At 32.2% G+C, this 20,945-nt stretch overlaps 2 protein-coding genes across 5 annotated transcripts in view; one reads left to right on the forward strand and one right to left on the reverse strand.

Annotated features, from left to right (window-relative positions):
* Positions 1-15,592, reverse strand: part of LOC145259874 (chitobiosyldiphosphodolichol beta-mannosyltransferase-like) — a 432,123-nt gene extending 416,531 nt beyond the window's left edge. Inside the window, exons 1-2 of one of the 4 annotated variants that reach the window (XM_080117752.1) lie at positions 14,993-15,592; positions 8,900-9,172 (exon numbers count right to left, since the gene is read on the reverse strand). In XM_080117752.1, coding sequence (XP_079973878.1) covers positions 8,900-9,101 — 202 coding nt within the window. In that variant the 5' untranslated portion in view covers positions 9,102-9,172; positions 14,993-15,592. Of the gene's footprint in view, positions 1-8,899; positions 9,173-10,825; positions 10,973-12,784; positions 12,919-14,108; positions 14,158-14,992 lie in introns of those variants that run through there. The other 3 variants (XM_080117753.1, XM_080117749.1, XM_080117750.1) reach the window with 3 other exon arrangements.
* The window catches only part of LOC145259875 (solute carrier family 49 member 4-like), a 50,177-nt gene continuing 42,094 nt past the window's right edge, over positions 12,863-20,945 (forward strand). Inside the window, exon 1 of the mRNA XM_080117754.1 lies at positions 12,863-13,385. The gene's annotated coding sequence lies outside the window, so the exon portion shown is untranslated. The remainder of the gene's footprint in view (positions 13,386-20,945) is intronic.

Here is a 20,945-nt window from a genome sequence, read left to right on the forward strand (position 1 = left end):
TGCTCCTTATGTTCCTGCACATTTCTACTCTTTACAAGAATGTCATCCAAATATGCGATTGCAAAACCTAAATCGTCAAGCATTGTGTCCATTATTTGCTGAAATAACGCTGGAGCTACTTTCAAACCAAAAGGGAGCTTTTGAGTCTGAAGAGTCCTAAATGGGTATTGATAAACAAATACTTCGAACATTCTTCAGACTTTTACCTGAAGGTAAGCCTCAGATAAATCAATTTTGAAGAAAATTTTACTACAGTCTATCGCTGAAAATGTAGACGCCATTTTTTTCCGCACACCTGTCATTAAAATCCGAGGAAGAAATCAGTATTTTAAACTATGACCGAAGTTAGAAATAAATAACAAAAAAATTAAGCTAGGTATTAATTACTTCCGGAAAGAAGTATGAAAAAAAGTAAATAAATAAAGTGAAAGAGAACATATATCTGTAATTTTTTAATTGAAAATGTTTTGATTTAATTGATGAAAACGGGAATGTTTTTCATGAAACGTATATTTTTATTATTAAAAACAGAAAATGAAAAATTATTAAACAGAAAATGAAAATGACATTCATAATTATCTAAACTGGGTGAGTGCCATTTGAAAAGGAAAACATTTACTGTATAAAAATTTATCAAAATATAATTGTAAAAAGATTTATTGAAAAGTTTGTGTGAGAAAATATATAAAAATTTATAAAAATATGATTTTAATAAAACAATTTTGTAATGAAAGCAACATTGGATTTTTATAAAATATTTTTTTTTTTCCGAACAAATAAATAATTTTAATGAAACATTTTTTTGAATTAAAGCAACTTTAAAGGGTCAACAACAAATTTATTTAAATGAAACCGAAAAATCATTATCTAGTTTAATTTTTTTTGTTATTTATTTCATGCTTAGCCTCGTAGGGGATGTCCTTTTTTCTTCCCTGCCAGCTCTTTCTCACAGAAGAGATGTTGCGAGTTTGTCTCTGCTTTATCGTTATTTTCATGGCAAGTGCTTGGCTGAGCTCCAATTTATGGTCTCCCCTCACCAACATTCACAAGAAACACCTGTCCAGCAGAAAACGCTATCACTAATTTCCCCCACTCTTTATATGTGCCTAAACCTAAACGTAGATTCCATGAGCAAAGCTTCTTTCTTTGAACTGCACGTCTATGGAATTGTCTTCCGTTTTCTTGCTTTCCAGCTGACTTCAATGGTTGTCTTCAAGTCTAATGTAAACAAAATCCATATAAGTTAACAAATTTACCAAATTCCCACTACTAACGATTACTATATTGTCCAATTTCTACTGTACACTCTTTAACCCTTATCCTCAAGTGGCCTCTTGGGCTTGATAAGTGGTGATGCCTATGTAAAAAAAAAAAATAAAAAATAAAATAAAATTTTGGTTTGGGATATCTAATATATTGCAGCAAAAATGGCATTGTTTTCAATCCAGATAGGTTTCAATTTGCATGAGAGGAAGTCAAATTTGCCAGCTTTTTAATAATAGCTGACAGCGTAAAATCAACTAAAAAAATGACTGAATCCATTATCAACTTTCTGACACTGACGAATATCACCAACGTCAGATCGTGGTTTGAATTGGTTAACCAGGTATCGTATGCATTTTTATGGGCTGATATCATGTCCTCTTTTCAAGCATTTTTGCGCATGAGGATCGCAAATTCTATTGGGATGCCACTCTAGACAAGCTTTTTGAAGAGTCAAAAAAAAAGAAAACATTGTTCGGAAAATTGAGGAGGAGTCAAAACATTTGAGGCAAATTTTCAGGGCAACTTGCCTCTCAACGGACTATAGCAAGGTTGGCATTGGGTATTTTCTGTTTCAGAAATACTGCCAATGCTCAACAGAATTAGGACCTGACTGTGATAAGAACCATTGGGAAATGATTTTGGCCGGATCCTGGTTTACGAAGAATGCAGAATCTCACTACTTCCCCATATGGATTGGAGTCTTGTAGGATGTTTATTTTGGGGTACCCAGATTTATTGGTTACAGTGGACAACCAGCCACTGGTAAAAATATTATCAAATTAGGTCCTGGACAACATAAAGAACCCTTGCTTTTTTCGTTCAAAGAACGGTCGTTAATGTACAGGTTCCAGATTAAGCACATTCCTGGAAAACATTCCACTGCACCGGACTGCACCTCTCGATACCAGCACCATCAAGACATAGCAGATTAAGGACCACCGATATTACTCAGCAGATCGAAGAGGCCATGCAAGCATCAATCATAGTTGTGCATGCACATGGCCCCAAATTTAAAGCTACTACCTGGGATAGAAGTGTGGCAGCTGCGGCCACTGACGAGGAATGCGAAACGTTAGTGATATATATACAAGACGGGTTCCCGAAGTCACTATATGAACTGTTACCAAAGTCCGTCAATGCTGAGCAATGGCAGACAACTATATTCTTTGGAAGAAAAAAAAAAGCACATGACAACCTCCTCACTAGATATTTCGGCAGAAGGGATATCAAGAGAAGAAGCTACTCTCTGGATATTGAGCACTTTTTGATAACTATATACCAGTTTAAGTAAATTTCTTTAATGCTATCTTAGTCTAGAAAGATTTCCCGTTGCAGTCTGCTGCAACGAAAACTAAAAATAATTCAGTTTTAAAAATAACAAAGTAGAATTTTTTTTAACTGAAATAACTGTTTTTATGTTATGAAAATGATAAATTATGACTTTTTGTGCTATTAAAAGAAAAAAAATTAGCAGTTACATTATCAAAAAAATGTGATTTATGTAATCCTCGAAATAAGAGAAATGTTTTGTTTTAATTAACAGCTGATAAAAAATGGCAAATAACCAATACAAAGTTTTAAAATCTTTTAACCCTGTTTAAATACAAAAGAGAAATAAACTGTTAAAAAATTGAAAGAAAGTTTTTTTGTTTTTTTTTAATTAAATTGGATTGGAATTTTTGTTTCATTTAAATAAAAATTTAACCCTCAGTTGATTTAAACCCCTGATAAAAAAAATTGAAATAAGAAAATTGTTTGTGAAAATTCTTGTAGTTAAACGAATTCAGAGGAGAGTCCTTAATGCATGCACAATTGTTAAAATAATTTAGAAAGAGATGATTTTAACTGATATCATTTAAAACTATTTCTAACTGGCCATTTTTTCCAACTTTTAGCAATACACATGAAAAAGTTGAAATAGCTTAAAATATTTCAATATTGGTATACATAGAAAGAGTTTGATGAGCTAAGAAAGAATCTTTTTACATTTTTAAAATCTAATTAAAATTAAGGAAGTTCTGACTATTTTTGTGCCTCACACGTTTGGATATTTTCCCCTCTTTAAGACCATATGCGTTTCGTCACATTTTTTACACTACTTTTTCAGTAAAAATGTTATATCTTTGTTAAAACACAAGATTAAGCAATGATATTTACCATATAAGTGTATTTTTGTACAAGGAATCAGAATATGCAACTGAAAATCTCCAAAATTTCATGGTTTCCAAATAATCTGCAGTAAATGTGCATAAATATGCTGCAATTCCTTAAAAATGCCATGTATCCATAAACAGAAAAGAAGTTGGAGAACTCAAAGCTGAATTGTAATGTGCTTTATGTACAAAAAACTTAAATCTAAACATAGGATCATTTAAAAATGAATATATTGCAATATTTCTTTGGTATTATTGTAGATTAACACCTTCTGTTGAACTCCACCCAACCCCTTCTGACCACTCCTCCAAAATGTGATTCTGCCTTTTTAGGCAATTATGTATGAAATGCCATGAAAAACTTTAATGAAAGATAAATTATTTTAGAATTTAATGTAAAATAATTCCCCATTACAGGTCACTCTAGCGTTTTAGGGCAGTTAACTGTTTTTTTTCTATGGGAGATAAATCCTGTATGCTTTTTGTTAAGACAATTATGTGTGGTTTTAAGAGGATTTCTATGTAATGAGAATATGGAGAGGGTTGCCATTCGGACTTTGAATTAATTGTAAGGCTAAGGAAAATTGTGTGAACATACTGAAGACTTGACAGAAACAAAACCAACAAAAACAATATTAGAGGGGGGGGCAGTTAGTTTCACAAAAATTTAATGTAAAATAATTCATCATTTCCAGGCCATTCTAGCATTTTAGGACAGTTAATTTTTATGGGAGATAAATCATGTGCATTTTTCTTTAAGGAAGGATCTATTTATTGTTTGTTTGTTTTAGATGCTTGTATGTGGCTTACAGAGGTATTTTGTTGGGGGGAGGCTTGCCACTCAAACTTAGTGTTATTGTTAGGGTTAAAGAGTGTTTTAGGAGGAGACCTGCCACTCATAACTGGGGTTAGAGGTGAGGTTAAGAGAGCTTTTTTCAAAGAGAGCGTTCATCCATCACTCATATTTACTGTTAGTGCTTCATAATTATTGGCTTTTGAAAATGTTATGGCTTAAATTTGGAATATCACATTACTATCAAATATGTAAACTTATTTCAAAAAAAAAAAAAAAAAAAAAAATATGTGTGTATGTATACATACATATATATATATATATATATATATATATGTATACATACATATATATATATATATACATATAAAACAAATAAATGTTATGCAAAGCATTAAGCAAGATAAGTTACTTTTCTACCTTACTGAATAAGTTTTTTACTGTTTTTATTTAATGTAAAATATTTATTCGGTTCGAAAAGTAGGTAATATTCAGCACTACCCAAAAAGAAAATATGGCCGCAATTTCTATTTACATTTTTCAAGTCTTGATAATCACTTCAAAATAAAAAATAAAGCAAAATGGTGAATGAAATCCACCCACGGTAATGTCACGGTAGCATTTATTGGGTGTGTTTCATTCACCATTTTGTTTAATTTCTTATTTTGAAATCTTTGTTGAGATTTCAAAAATGTAAAGAGACATTGCGGCCATTTTTCTTGTTCTTCGGTAGCGCTCGCTCAACACTACTTGTTTTTCGAACCGAATAAACATTTTACATAAAAAAAAAATAAAAAAATAAAAAGTATCCAGTTAGGTAGAAAAGTAACTTATCTTGCCTTTGATAAAATTTGTTTTTGACAACTTTTTCGTACCTCTGTGGATTGTAATACGAACCATTACTTCATTTTTGTTTTGTTGTCTTAACTGCAAAATACCGTTTCAATTTCAAATAAATATCTTACAGAAAGTATATATATATATATATATATATATATATATATATATATATATATATAGTGTGTATTCGACAGGTAAATAAGTCAGCAAAAGTTATATTTAGTTTTAATTTAATTACAAAATTTTTAAGAAAATTCCATAAATTTGTTGATTTCTATTTTCGAGGTTGAAGGTGTTTATTCCATAGGCTGTTTATACTACGCTGGAGCAGGTAATAAAAATACCTTTCACTTAATAAATAGAAAAAAAAAATGAAATAAAAAGCTTCTTAACTGGAGTTTGATGTGTTTTCTAACTGCTTTTAAAATTTCAAGAATATTGATATAGATTTTGAGGGTTTGTATTACACATAGATTCGAAAAAGTTGCCAAAAAAACAAATATATAACAAATAAATGTTATCAAAAGCAAGATAAGTTACTACATTTATGTTCATATTTTCATGTTTTTCTTAATTCGTTCTTGAATAAAAATTAAAGAATGAGTGTTGTTTATATGGGGGTTAAAAAAAAAAAAAGTAAGTATGAGGATCGAACCCGAACCCTTGAGGCAAAGTTGTAAATTAAAGTGTGAAAAAAAAAAACGTGCGACGTTAACCATTGCCCCACCGCGACATGCTAACGGAAACACGTTTGAATTTATTTAATTACTTGGATTTAGCAGGTGCCCGTTTTAATGAGTTAATGAGGTCAAGTTTGACTGCGGGATTTCATTTACTGCTGAACGCTTTTTTTTCCCCCCCAAGATATTATAGGAAAAAGACTAACCCACATGCGGCGAGCGACAAATGTTGAATATTTATCTTCCCGAAATCGAGCAAATTAAATACAGACGAGCTTCGTTGTTAACTGTGAGATATTACGATTTATATGTGATATAAAAAGTTTTAAAAAGTTATGAAGCGACCGATCGCTTCTCTGAAAATAGCTTTTTGTAGACACACAGAAAAAGCGAACACACATACATACATACATTTTCGCTTTTATATTTATAGATCAAAGGAAGGAGTTTGAGTCAGATGTTTTTAGGGAAAATGGTGCAACCATTTTGATTTATATATTTTATTTCGCCAGGTTTAACAAAACAAAATTAGGCACAAGGCCAATCAAAAAAGTGGAAAGGGGTGGGGGTCTATGGTCATCCTTGTCACTGTACCTTTGATTGTCTACGCTAATCCTAGCTAGAGTTCTCAGTCACCATAATTCCACAAACACACCAGGTCATCCTACGTAAGATTCCCAAATCAAATCAATTTTTTTTTAAAAATAAAATGTAGATATATAATGTATGTAAAAAATAGAATTTTATGAAAAGTCGTTTTATTCAAGGCAAAATTTCATTGGCGTGAGTGGGTAAAAAGTCCAAAAAACAAACAAAAAAGTGTTAGTAAGGCCCTCCCAATCTTTTCTAGATGATAGACCACCCCTTGTTTTCCGGCTTTGTGAGAGCCAAAAACAAGCAGGTTGGTCTCTAAATAGGGCTAAATTCTAGATGGGAACAAAGAAAAAATGGGTATTGGAGGGGAGGTATATGACGTCACTCCAAGATGAGATCAATTATTGAGGTGGCCAGGGATGAAAAGAGAAGCTACGGTGTGGACATCTTGAAGGTTTCCTATCGGAGGAGGGGGGATATTCATTCATCTAGCTAAGAACCTAAACTAGACAAAGGGCTTAAGGGGTCTGGGGTTTGACAGCACCTGGAATTGTGTATGCCATGTTCAGGCGGGGAACACAAACTATTCTGATCCATCTTCTGTCATAGGCTACAGGGATGTAATCTTTTCCGATCACATCTGATCTTCACCTTTAGTTAGTGCTTGAAAAATGCAATCAGATCTTCATTAGTAAAAGATTCAACCCCACACTTCTCATTCAGTCGTGACGTCCACACCAGCATTCTTGCTGCAGCTAAGATTGCGAGAAATACCATTTGCCTCTCCCTGTCCCATGGCAGCTCGGCACTGTGGATGACACAGGATGTGTCAAGCAGGCGAGGATGCTCAGGATCGATACAAGCCGTCACCTTGTTGATGTATGCTCAGTACTGTCGGAGTTCACTGCATTCAAAGAATGCATGTTCTGCTTGGGTTCCGCAATAGAGACACCTTCACTAGTCCGACACTGTATTGTATGGCGTTGAGGGGGAACGCATTTCAGATCAAGAAAAAATCAGTGTTGTTAAGATGACTCGAACCTAGCACCCAGCTCCACTGGGAGCAGATCTCAACCCTTGATAACCTTGAACGCTTGACAAGTGGGTCAGTGGTGGCTCTCCTCACTAATTCCTTATAAAATTCTTTTCTTGAAAGCTGTGAAAGGTCGCTGGACTTTGGGAGAATTGATTAACATTTTATATCATTAAAATTCTATAATTAGTTGAATTTTTATAGAATTAAATAATATAAATATATTAAATATTTTAATTCCACTTTTATATAGGATTTGGTTCATCATCGTTATTCAATTCCTCTTTTATTTAAACAATTTCAAATAGATAGAAAAATTAAGTTCATATTTACTTTATTATTTAGTTTATCATAAATTGATGTCTAAAAATCTTTAATCCTAACCATTTCTTTCTATAGCTGCAATTTTTATTAGGTTAAAAAAATAACTAAGTTTTTTATACAAAATATCCCTTCTAACATACATATGTTGTCAATATTATGTATTGCTACCATCTAAAAGTAGTATAAGTAGGTGTAAATATATCTGAGCATATAATTAAAAAAAATCAGCTAATAATTTTCTAAAGTAACTCTTTTCTTTTGTTCCGATATTATTATTTTTTACACTGAAAGTAATCATTTGTAATATTTATCACAATGTTTTGAAGGAAGTGAGATATCTCAAAAAGACATGGAATACAAAATGATAGCAGCAGATTACAGAAATGGTTAATTTAAAAATTCCTGAAAATAACCAAAGATAAGAATAACAGTTTAAAACAATTGAAATAATGAAAATGTCTCCTCATTTTATGAACGATATCATTAAATAATAATGTCTAAATAAGTCAAAATTTAAATGGCTCTTCTCTATGTAGATACTATGTGACACAAGGTTTAATTTGATGTGGAACCTTCGTGTTCATACACAACCAAGGGCTTGAATAGAGATTACTCATCCAATAAGTGGCTTCACTCTGACGTCCCCTTTCACTCCTTTATCAGGGTTCTATGGAGAGATTTATCTTTAGTTGACCTTTGACAACTAAATATTTTTGTTTACTAACCAAACCCACATGATTTTTAGAATATGACATCTTTGTTCTGTGATGAGTATGTACATCATAAAAAAATTTTCTGTGTTTTTTAAATAAATATAATTCTAAATATACAACAAATTTTATGTTGATACATTCTGTTTTCTTCAAATGTTTTTTTAAACAACCTTCTTTAAAAAAAGAGTATACTGTTCTATTAAAATTTAATTGTTTAAATAATTTAACTTTCTTCATTTTATTAAAAAAAAGTTGAAAAGATATTTTTTACTCAGTAGTGAGCCTTGGAAGATTGTCAGTGAAAGAAATGCAATCGTCAAAAGATAAGCGTTTCATTATTTCTAGTCGCCACTTTGAAAAATCACTCGCAAATGCGACTGTTTCACTCGCGATGTAGAGTCCTGCTCATGCAACAGGTGTTGGTTGGGATGTGTCACCTTTTGGTATTGACCTATATATGCCAACATGTCTCTTTTATATATATTTAAATTGTTTATACTTACCTCCATATCCAATGACATCAACATTAAAATTCTCCTTAGCAAAGGACAATGCATGATATTGCATTCGAGGACTGCGTCCAATATCTCCCAACACTACAATGCAGACACTATTCTTTCCCGGAATAAAAAAGTTCATGAGAAAATAGAGGAGGACAAATGTAATTGGTGGCACAATAATAATCCATAATAATAGAACGGACATGGTTAGGTTGTTACGGCAGGTTGAGGCAAAGACATGAAGTCAATTAACACAATCTCATGGGTGTTGAATTTCTGAAACAAACAAATATAAATAATTAAAGAAAAAGGCAACACTTATTATATAATGAGGTAAACATGTAAAGTGAAAGAAAGTCTAAAGTATAAGCTGCTCCCTAACAACTAGAGTAATCAGGTTCAAATATTGAATGGCCTTGTACCATACAAGGCTGGTCTGCATTTTGCATGACTTAAAAGAACTTAAAAATATGAGTTGAGAAAGGAAGAACTGATTTTTAGATGACAAATCAAAAGAAAATATTCTGGCCCAGTTGATGTATGGATGGGCTTTGTTCATGCAATAAGGAACAAAAAAACGGCACCAGAAATGCAAAAGCATGTCATCCAAATTAATTTTATTTGCTTTAAAAATACAGTACATATCCATTTTACTTACAAATCAGCATATAAGGTTATCTATCTCCTCATTATCTTGTATTAGTGGGCTATAACACAAAAAGATTTGGCAACAATCATCAAGGTAATGTATCTTCCACAATTTTTAATAGACATAAAAAGAACACAATATTACGAGGAAAAAATAAGATTACATTTCTAAAAAGTACATAAATTGTTTTACCCTAATGAGTTTTAAAAATGATAAAAAAAACATAGTGGTTGTTGTTAGCAATATATTACAAAGATCATTCTTAAAAGTTTAAAATTTTCAAGACTGACTTGAGTGAGAACTCTCCATTTTATCTCAGGTGGGACTGTATCAAGCAAAGTTAAAGCAAAAGATAGGGGAGGGGCTAGTTTAGAATGAATACACTTCTATAAAGAAGTACAAAAGCGATTTATGAAAAAAAAAATGTTTTTTCAATAATCATTCTAATTATTATACTTGAGAAGAATTTGAAAAGAAATTTGCAAGTAAATTTTTAGAAGAAAAAGATTTAATTTAAAATGTTACTGCTAAATAGTAACAATTACAACTGAATCGTAGAAGAAAACAAAGTATACTGTCAAAACAGATACTAAAATATATTGTAAAATCTGCAAAATAATATTTAAAAAATGAAAATCACCGATTTTCATTTTTTAAATATTTAAAGCCGATTTTCTTTTCTTTAATTTCAAATGGTTGTCCTTGATTGATTTATTTGAGTACCCTAAGATAAATCCTTGATTGTGATTGGCGGCAGGCATAAAAAGTGTTGCCTGCCATTTTGATGTTTTGGTTATTCGTGATTTTCGATTATTAAACCTATATTTAACACAGTAGAATTTGAATAACGGTTAGCATCATAATTATGATGTCCTGAAATTTTCATCTCTCTGTTGTAAATATTGACGGTGTGAGACCCGAAGAAAGGAAACCTTGTCATAGACATATGTTAGAAGCAGAAATGCGTTATTGAACTTCTGCATACAGAAAAATGGAGCTAATCAACATTCACCAGCATCTGTTGAACATTTACAAAGCCGATGCAGTTAGCAGTTAGGAGATGCGTTTATTGATTTCAGAGTGGCGTAAGTGACAAAGCGTGCTCCAGAATTTTTCAACAGAGGAAGTAGTAGAGGCCGAGAAAAGTGCACTGAGAATGCTGGTGACAATGGAGAAAAAAAAAGTTCTGGAGCATTAAAGGACACTCGTTTTAGTTGTACCACTCCCGTCTTTTTAGCTCTTCAATGTATTTGAGCTATACAAAAAAAAAAGGGTCTTACTTTTAGAGTCAAGATCACAGTGTAGTATTTGTTCTGATGCTACCCTTTATCTTTTCTGTCCTTCATGACTAAGACAATTTTTATTGTTGTTCATATACAAAGTGCCCCTTTTTGTGGAGCTGGATTTTCCCCACATTAAAAAAAAAACACCTTGTGGCTAACTCTGCCCGCGTGGTAAATAGGAACCTTCATAGTTAATATATTACGCATGTATTCTGGAGAAAAAACGCGTTTAAAACGTGTAAATATACTAGAATAAGCGAAATAAAGTGACCGGAAGTAGTGTATTTAATGACACCATATTGTGTTTTGCATCACTAAAGAAACAAAAAAAATTTCTTTTTCGCTATTTATACGTAATAAACCCGAAACGGTTAACGTCATAAGCTTTATATATATATATATATATATATATATATATATATATATATATATATATTTCTTTTCAAGGGAAATAAGGTAAAAAAACAAAACGATAAGAGTGCTCGACTGCTCGACTGCTCGATATGTTAATAGAGCGGTATATAATTTTTTAATTTTTTATTGAACCCATAATAAATTTACATTACTGTTACCATTGGATTTTCACCCCAGGAGATGAGGTAGAGAGTACCAATTTCATCGGAATTTATAGGTGGACCTATAAATTCCGATGAAATTGGTACTCAATAAAAAATTAAAAAATTATATATATATATATATATATATATATATATATATATATATAGTGTAACCCGGATATAAGAGACACAAATATAAGATTTTCTGTGGTCCCAAATTAGAACCTGTGTTAATGTACAGTGAAACCCAGATATAAGAGAGTTCTAGGGGCTCTTCTATCCGGATTACACTGTTATATATATATATATATATATATATATATATATATATATATATATCACCTATTCACTAATCTTATTCAACGTTTAGAACACTTAGAAAAATCGACTTTATTTGTTTTCAAAACCACAGTAAATGTTAAAACATTCGGGGTGGGGGTGTATTCCCCTCAAGAAGGGTCCTAATATTTATTTTCAATCTATATTTATTCCATAGCTGTCTATTATCCTAATATATATTATACCATAAACAACAAACTAAATGTATGAAATTAAATAAACATGTATATTTACTTAAAAAATAAAGTTACATGAATTACAAACAGAAAAGTAAAAAGTACTTTCATCTTCCCACATGTTTTACATTTGGAATTTGAGGAAAAACTATTGATAGTGATAAAAAGCGAAACAAAAACATTTAGTTTCTTTTAGTAATTTCATCAAGATAAACAAATATTTTTTAGAAATTCTGATACACGAAATAAATTAGTTTAAAAAAGATTAGGAAAAGTAGATTTTTTCCTGCGACTTAAGGCGACGTGTACAGAAGAAAAGAATTCGGCGTCGTCGGCAACGTCAAGAATTAAATTTTCCAATACATCGGTAAACACTGTATGTTTTTCGAGCTGAATAAACATGTTACATTAAATAAAAACACTAGAAAATTATTCAGTTAGTTAGAAAAGTAACTTATCTTGCCTTTGATAACATTTATTTGTTATATATTTGTTTTGTGACAACTTTTCCGAATCTGTATACAGTAAAACAAACCCGAATTTTTAATAAAAGTGTATTTTTTTAATACATAATAATAAGACTTGACTTTGCAATTTAAGATTATTTTATCGATCTTTCAACTAATTTAATCAAATGATGAAAAAAATTTGGAGAATTAAATGTGAAGCAGAAAAAAAAACTACGTTTGATTTACGAAGAAAAACGAAGAAAATTTAAACATGAAAATTACAAATTAAAACAAAATAAATTTGAAAATGTTTCAAACAAGATAAACCTATTAAATTCGAACATATTGTTTATAGTTGTATGAAAAAGTTCCAATGAAATATAATCTAGTAAAAACTTGTTCAGTAAATCTGAATTCTATATAAAATATCGTTACCAAATTTAAGCCAATTTTAAGATCGCAGCACCATCAAACAGAGTACAACATTTGCAAAGCGGAGCTTCGTTTATTCTTGATTTAAGCGGCATTAATGCACACACAAAAACCCTACTTTATTCTTTGAATTAATTTTAAGGTTTCTAAGGTGTAAAAACAATAATCTGTTTCTTGAACTCTGTTCAGATACAGAACGAACAGAAATGTTTTCGTTAAATATTATACAAACAAACTTAAAGACATATAAACACAAAACAAATAAACATGTGATTCTAATTATTGATGTTATAAGCATTTTTATGCTCCCCCTCCATGTGTTGCTGTCATGTGACACACGCGCGCATAAATAAAACTTCGTTCTTCTATTAATGCTTTATATATTTACCTTCTTTCATTTGTTTATAGGCCAATTAAACTTCAACCCGTGACTCTAAAGTTTATCTCTAACGATAAGTTCCTGCCCTCTCTCTCTATCTAGTATACAACATTGCTAGCAGAAACAAGTGTTTATTAAACAACCTTGAATCCGAATCGCTTAATCCGCAGTTTTTGGAGTTTCAAAGAAGAAGAAAATCTTTTTAGGATCAACTGAAAAGTTCAGGTGAGAATGAAATTATTATTTTTTTAATAAATAAGAATTTGATCTTTCTAAATTATAAATATTGTCCTTCTAATTACATAAAAAAAAGCAGAGGTAACATTTATTTTGTCGAGATAAAAATGTAAAACAATCTAAAGTGCTTAAAAGAAATCGGGTAAAACTATACAAACACCGTGACAGCGAATTAACCTTAACCCTAACCCTAAACCCTAACCCTAATCGTAACCCTAACCCTAACGCTGTCACGGTGTTTGTATAATAATACCAGAAATCGAATGTAAGTGTTTTTGTCTGCTAGATTGCAATTTTCTGCGGTACTAGTGCAGAGAGTGATCCGGACATAAATAATAACGTTATTATTTAAAAAGCCATTTTTAACATGGGGAGGGGAGGGTGTTTTGTACCTATTCTATACTTCAACCTTACAATTGAATAATAAAAAAAACAAACATCATACAACTTTAATTAAACTTGGAAATACGATTTAAAAAATAACGCGGATCACTCTCTGCACTAGCAAATAAAAAACATGAAATTGTTGAACCAACCGTGCTGAAATAATCACGGGGCGGACCTGTACGAGAGTGCTCACCCCTAAAAAACCATGTTTTATATTTGTTTTAAAAAGTTTTTTCGGCTATTATCATAGATTACAGACTTGTTAATCTTATTAACAGAAAAAAAATTTGGAAAAAAAAAAAATAATAAAAAAGGCGGACATACACGAGTGAGGCCAGGCCCCTCTAGCGAAATGTTGTATGCAGTTCATTTGGGGGAGCGTTCATTATTTCGAAAAGGAAAGAAGTTTGGCGTGTGTTGTCTTTTTGTTTTTGGCTTGATTGTTTTATTTTTTTTGGGGGGGGGTGAAGATTATAGTTATAGGAAAATTGTATTCATTTTCCTATAACTATAATCAATCAAGAAAATAAAAGGTACTCATAAAGGTTTTTGTTTATTTGTGTTATCTGGACTTGCACCAATTTTTCTATACCCCCCCCCCCCAAAAAAAAAAAAAATTCAGGCAAACCAAAAAAAAAAAAATCCTTCCAAAAAATAAAAACATAAAATAATCAAACAAAAAAAAAAAATAAATAAATAAATAAAAAACCCAAACTTATCCCTTTCGGAAAACTCCGGCAAAACAAAAATATCCATTCAAAAAAACAAAATCATAACAAAAATCATGCGCAAATTTCAAGCCAAAATAAATAATTTAAAAAAAAAACTAGGTCACACACTAAATTCTTTCCTTGTAAAAATAACTTCTCCCTCAGTCGACGTTCAACATAGGAGCTGATGCGTATTTCGCTACTCGTGTACGCCAGCCGAAAATACTATTTAAAACTAGCGCGGCCTAATAAGTGTACAAGAAGCACCGTATTTAATTATTAACAACATGATGAGAAAACCGATTTAAAACATTTTTTTTTTTTTTATAACTTGCTTTTATCGAAAAGTTGGTGCAATCAATCAAGAAAATAAAACGTACTCATAAAGGTTTTTGTTTATTTTTGTTATCTGGACTTGCACCAATTTTTCTATACTGGTCCACAAGTAATCTTTTTTACTATAAAAATCTGAAAAAAAAATCTTTATAATGTACGTACTTGTCACTGCATGAAAATGTCATATTCCAAAAATCACGTAAATCAATCAAGTAGTTTTTTTTTTATTTAAGAAAATCAAATATTATGAGACATTTTATCGAAGAAAAACTTCACGCCATCTTGTTTTTGAATGATACACTGCTAGCAACACCTATTGGGAATGTTTGGAATATAAGATCGGCAAGGGGCAGACAATCGACTGTCCACGCTATAGAAAAAAACTTCGATAATTAAGACATAAGTTTTTGAGGATGTTGAAGACGAAAATAACGTTTAAAATTAAGTTTCCAAGATATGAAGAAATGTTAGTTAAAAGAAAGTCGGGGATCACTTTTCTATAATAATTTAACGTATAATGATCACCCACTTTATGGCCACCACTAGTGTAAAACTTTAATTTATGCCGCTGAAATACACATTTGCCGAATTTTTGTTGGAGTAGCGTCAACGTGTGGATGCTCAATTTATGTAAAATTCTTCATATCTTGAAAACTACTCGTTTGCTGGAATTTTAAACGTTATTTTTGTTTTCAACATCCTCAAAAACTTATAAATGTCTTTATTATCCAAGTTTTTTTCTAACGTAGACAGTTGATTGTCTGCCCTTGCCGATCTTATATTGCAACATTCCCAATAGGTGTCGCTAGCAGTGTATCATTCAAAAACAAGATGGCATGAAGTTTTTCTTCGATAAAATGTCTCATAATATTTGATTTTCTTAAATAAAAAAAAAAATACTACTTGATCGATTTTAGTGATTTTTGGAATATGACATTTTCATGCAGTGACAAGTACATACATTACAAAGATGTTTTTCAGATTTTTAAAAGATTACTTGTGGACTTGCACCAAAAGTTTCCCAGAATAATAATTATTTTTGTTCACCCAAAACCCTCACCCCCTTTTCTTTTCACATGTACAACTTAAATTTGTTGAGCTTCAAATTTTCGATGTCCAAAGTTAGCTAGTTTTCCAATTTGAAAGCGTTTTGAAAGATCACAACAAATGAACTAGTAAAATACCCGTCCCATGACAATGTCTATTAGGATTAGTTGAGTTTGTTACAAGAGACCGAATTAATTGACAAAATAAAAAAATTACGGCGGGCCTGAACGAGAATCCCCCCCCCCACCCCCCAGAACGGCTTTCGGAATAAACACCCTCAACCATCCCCATGTTAAGAACAGCTTTTAGAATAAACATCCCCCAACCTCACCATGTTAAGAACGGCTTTCAGTTTTTTAATATATGGGGGTGTGATTCTCGTTCAGGTCCGCCAAAATACAATCACAGTACAAAAATATTACAATAATACATAACGCTAATCCATGGAGCCCTGTTGATTTTGGCAGTTAGGGTGGCGGCCGAGGGTCTTTCTAATCGTTCTTCAGATGCTACACTTCAATTTCTTGTTCTGTCAATGGAGGAGAAATCCTTCACAACTGAGACAATTTTTATTTTTGTTCCTTTTCTCCACATTAAAAAACGACCCTGGTGTCTAACTCTGTCCCGTGGGGAGGCATTGTAAATAGGAACTTTGCGATTACTCATAGCCGGCTTTTTCACCAAAATATCATATTTACACCGTGGAATTAAACCTACTTAAATGATCCCCAATCGTTTCGATGTAAAAAATGTTTGTACAGAATTTCTGGTAAATTTTTACGACGTGCCCCAGAGTATTATAAACACCACACCCTCCTCATGTTAAGAACGGCTTTTGAGGTTGAGGGGTTCTTATTTTGAAAGCCATTCTTAACATGAGGAGGTTGTAGAGGTATTTATTCCGAAAGCCGTTATAATTTAAAAAGGATCCCCCACGTTAAAACTCATTAAATAAACTTAAAAAAAAATTTTTTTCTACTAATATGAAAGTTAAATCTGTTATCGACAATAATAATTTTACGGCAGGGCGGAAAGATCGTTCAGTTCCACCGAGTCCCTCCCAACTGAGGCCACCGAGCCTCGCTCCCAACCCTCGCCCACTGTTTCCGGGAGAACTGAAAGCTGGACGGTTTCTAGATGGAAGTGGGGACATGAAATAATACGGATTGGGACAGTGTGGGGATGAAGGGTGACCTCTGAGTAATAAGACATGGGGAGGGTATTTGTAACTATTCTGTACTTGCATGTAATAATTAAACAACAAAAAAGATACCTTTGTTTAAATTTATGTATATATAAAAGTAATCATTTCCTGATGTATAAATTAAGCGAAGCAAGCAGCGACCCCCCCCCTCCAAAAAAAAAGAAAACAATTATTAGTTATGCAGAGAAATTATCATGCTGATATAACATTATTATTTAGGAACCCATTTTTAACATGGGGAGGTTGAGGTGTTTTGCAACTGTTGTGTACTTTCACCTAACAATGTTACAAACAAAAGATACCAAAGCACCGCATTTGTTATTGTTTTTTTTTTTTTTTTTAAGTATCTCAGTTTTTAATGTTTTATTTAATGTATATATTAAAGTAATTATTTCCTGATCTGTAAGTTAATAGAAGTCCCCCCCTCCCCCAATCTGTCCTCATGAGAAGTTACCTTGTTGAAATAACATTATTTGTATTATTATTATTTGGATTCATCGGACTACTGTTCTCATCTTTATTGTCATAATCACAATGTTTCGGTCAATGTAACCTTCGACCTTCTTCAGGTGTATCTTATTGAACTTGGGAATTTGAACGAAATTTCACACAGAACCCTTTATTTACTTCACGAGGGTAGCATGTCCTCGTTCTGTCAGCCATGACTGAATAGAGGTCCTAAGTAATTTGCAATTACAATTGTATTTTTCACACTGAGAATTGAACCTTCAATTCTCAAGAGAATATCACTTTCACAAGTGATTTTTTTCCAACCACCTGTGATGCAGTGGTTAGAGTATGTTTTTCCAATGCAATTCTGGTTGCTAGCATGTTGACATCAACCCATTCAGTTTCTGGCCATCCACACACTAGTCCCCATCACACCAGCTGGATCATACAGCTTAACTAAATCCGCTGTCTCACTACGTGTATCAGAAATTCTGGGGAATTTCTAACACCTTTAACACAACTGCGAATAAAATTATAAAAAACTCGTAATTTCTCTTTTTAAAGTGGGTTGTTCATTTTCTATATGGAATATACTTCCAAAATAAACTATTAAAGTTGTTTAAAAAATAGAAATATTATTTTTTATTTTTTAAAAGTGTTTACAAAGTGCCGGCGCGCCTTCATGCAGCCATTTTTTTTACATAATGAAATCAATTGAATTTTACGAGTTAAATATTTTTCAATTTTTAAACTTTATAAATCTATCAATTTTTCTATTGGTTCAATTTTCAGGGTCAATGTGAAATTTTATGCTCTTTCCAATAAGTCAAATATAATATTTTAGACAAACGTTTTGTTTTTTTTACCCCTCGCCCATTTTGAAATGTCTATTAAAATTTAAATAATTAATTTACTCACCAAAGTTTTATATATCACAAATTGAAGATAAAAGATCAATAAATAAAATATTCTAATTTAAAACAAAAAAAAAGTGTTTTTGGGAAATTTACCTGTAAAGTCCAAAGTGTTAAACCTTTTTTTTTTTTTTTTTTAAACCACGTTTATTTATTTATTTATTTTTTTTTTTTTGAGTGGAAGCTTGTTATGCTTAGATTGTCAAGTAAATATTGGATGCTGATGACAATATTTTCTATTTCATTCAATGTTTTCTTTTTTTTAGATATTTAAAAAAAAATTCACTCAATAAAGAATTAAAATATATTAAATCAAAAATTCATGTATTTCTTTAAGAGAATTAAAAAAAAAAAAAAAAAATTTTGGTAGAGTGAATTTTTAGTAATCTGCCAAAATCCATGAATGAAATCTTATTTTTCAAATATGATAGCACATACTGACCACTTTGTAGTTGAAATGAAATATGTCAAAAATACAAAAGGGAGATAAGGCTGCATGGCATAAATAATTATTTTTGTCACTTTGCTGCTTCCATATATAACAAATCGGTGAACATCCGGTTTCGCTAATGGTGGATAACAATTAACGAAAAGATGGTTTTGCGGGACTCTTGGTTTAAAAATCCTTTTATTTAAAAAATACATGGAATATAATATATAAATATGGACAAATTTTTATACATGAAGAATAGAAGCACCCATAGCTTAGTAATTTTGAAAAGGTGATTTTTTGGCAGTTATATTTATTAGATTTCAATTAAGTTAAATTTGTTGATTTTCATGACATCTTTTTTAAAGAAAACTGAAAAAAAAATTGTATATTTTTCGATTAAACCTTTTATGATTTTAAAATTTGGTCTTTACTCTTTTTATTGAAATAAAAATTAGGGTTTGAAATTACATTTTCATATTGTTATAAGCTTGTAGACATGGAGAGTCTATTTAATCAAATGTTTGCAATGGCGACTTGGCCAAAAATTCTGATCCACCTACTGTCTCCCACCGCATAAACTGTAGTAGGGAGTCTGTAACTCTGTCATCCCAACTGTTCGTGATCAAAATAACTCTCCTCTTGATCATCCTGCATATCACACGCAGCCATGCACATACCGGAAAGTGCCCAACAAGCCTTCCGCACAAGAATACAGTTCATCATGTGATGATATTAGGGAATTCTAGGACCGCATTTCCTTGCTTCCACCATAGGACACTGTGCTCTCTTAAGACGGCCAATACATGTGTGCCATTCTCCAGGCATTCTGGTTTCTTGTAGTCTGATCCAAATCGGACCAAATGTTCCCTGACTTGAGATGCAGGCGCAACATCTTTGTCAGCAAAAATATTGTTGATATAGGCTGATGTTGCATAATACACACTTCTTCCTGCGGTAGCACCCTGTTAACGATGGCCTTCATAAGACAAGCCACGTTCAATCCAAACCCAAGACGTGTCAGACAGTATCTCTTCCCATCGATCTCTACAGTTTAGTATGGCCACAATGTATCCGGTTTTGGGCACCATTTGCACATTTTAGCAGCACAATGTATCCCGTTTTGGGCATAATTCGCACATTTATCAGCACAAATGTTGGGTGTAAATGCATCCACGTGATTGTTAAGAAAGTAATAGCTACAGCTAAGACAGATAACACTGAAATTACCAGAAAACGCTTCAAAGCACAGAAATTAGGAACCCGTGATTTTTGGAAAATCTACAACAGTGTTGTAAATAATAGGCAGTCAATGATTCCCCCACTATCAAACATGTCTAGTGTGGCATCTGTCCGCAAAGGAAAGTCGAGGAGGGAGTGGTGTCCAGTGTGGAGTTTTAGGCAAACCGACTAGCAAGCAGATTAGCCTGTTTGCCTCAAACTCCACACTGGATCCCAGCACACCACTCCCTCCCTGACTTTCCTTTGCGGACAGACGCCACACTAGACAATTTGAAAATCATTCCGTCTCAAGTACATGGTATCATAAAAAACCTAGACGCCTCAAAAGCATGTGGACCCGATCTCATCCCAGCTGTGCTATTAAAAAAATGCTTCGCTGAGGTTGTTCCAGTTCTCTCCAAACTTTACAATAGATGCCTTAACGAATCTTGCTTTCCTGACTGCTGGAAAACTGCTTCTGTGGTACCAGTCTTCAAGAATTCTGGTGAAAGAACTGACCCATTAAATTATCGCCCCCATTAGCCTCCTTCCGCTTTTCGCCAAAATATTTGAACCCTTAATTAATCAAGCCCTAGTCCAACACCTAACAGCTGCTAAACTCCTGACCGACAAACAATATGGATTTAGGCAAGCCCGTTCCACAGCAGATATCTTAACTGTAATCTGTGAACATATATACCATTCACTGGACAAAACGGGGGAGGGTAGAGTGGTAGCCCTCTATATATGTAAGGCTTTTGACAGGGTATGGCACAATGGTCTTCTAAGGAAAATTAGATCATATGGTATCACTGGAAATGTAATTAAATCCTTAAGAGAAAAATCCAA

The sequence above is a fragment of the Euprymna scolopes genome, chromosome 35 (genome assembly GCF_053919585.1).
Source record: "Euprymna scolopes isolate OS-2025 chromosome 35, ASM5391958v1, whole genome shotgun sequence".
In the NCBI taxonomy this organism is placed as follows: domain Eukaryota; kingdom Metazoa; phylum Mollusca; class Cephalopoda; order Sepiida; family Sepiolidae; genus Euprymna; species Euprymna scolopes.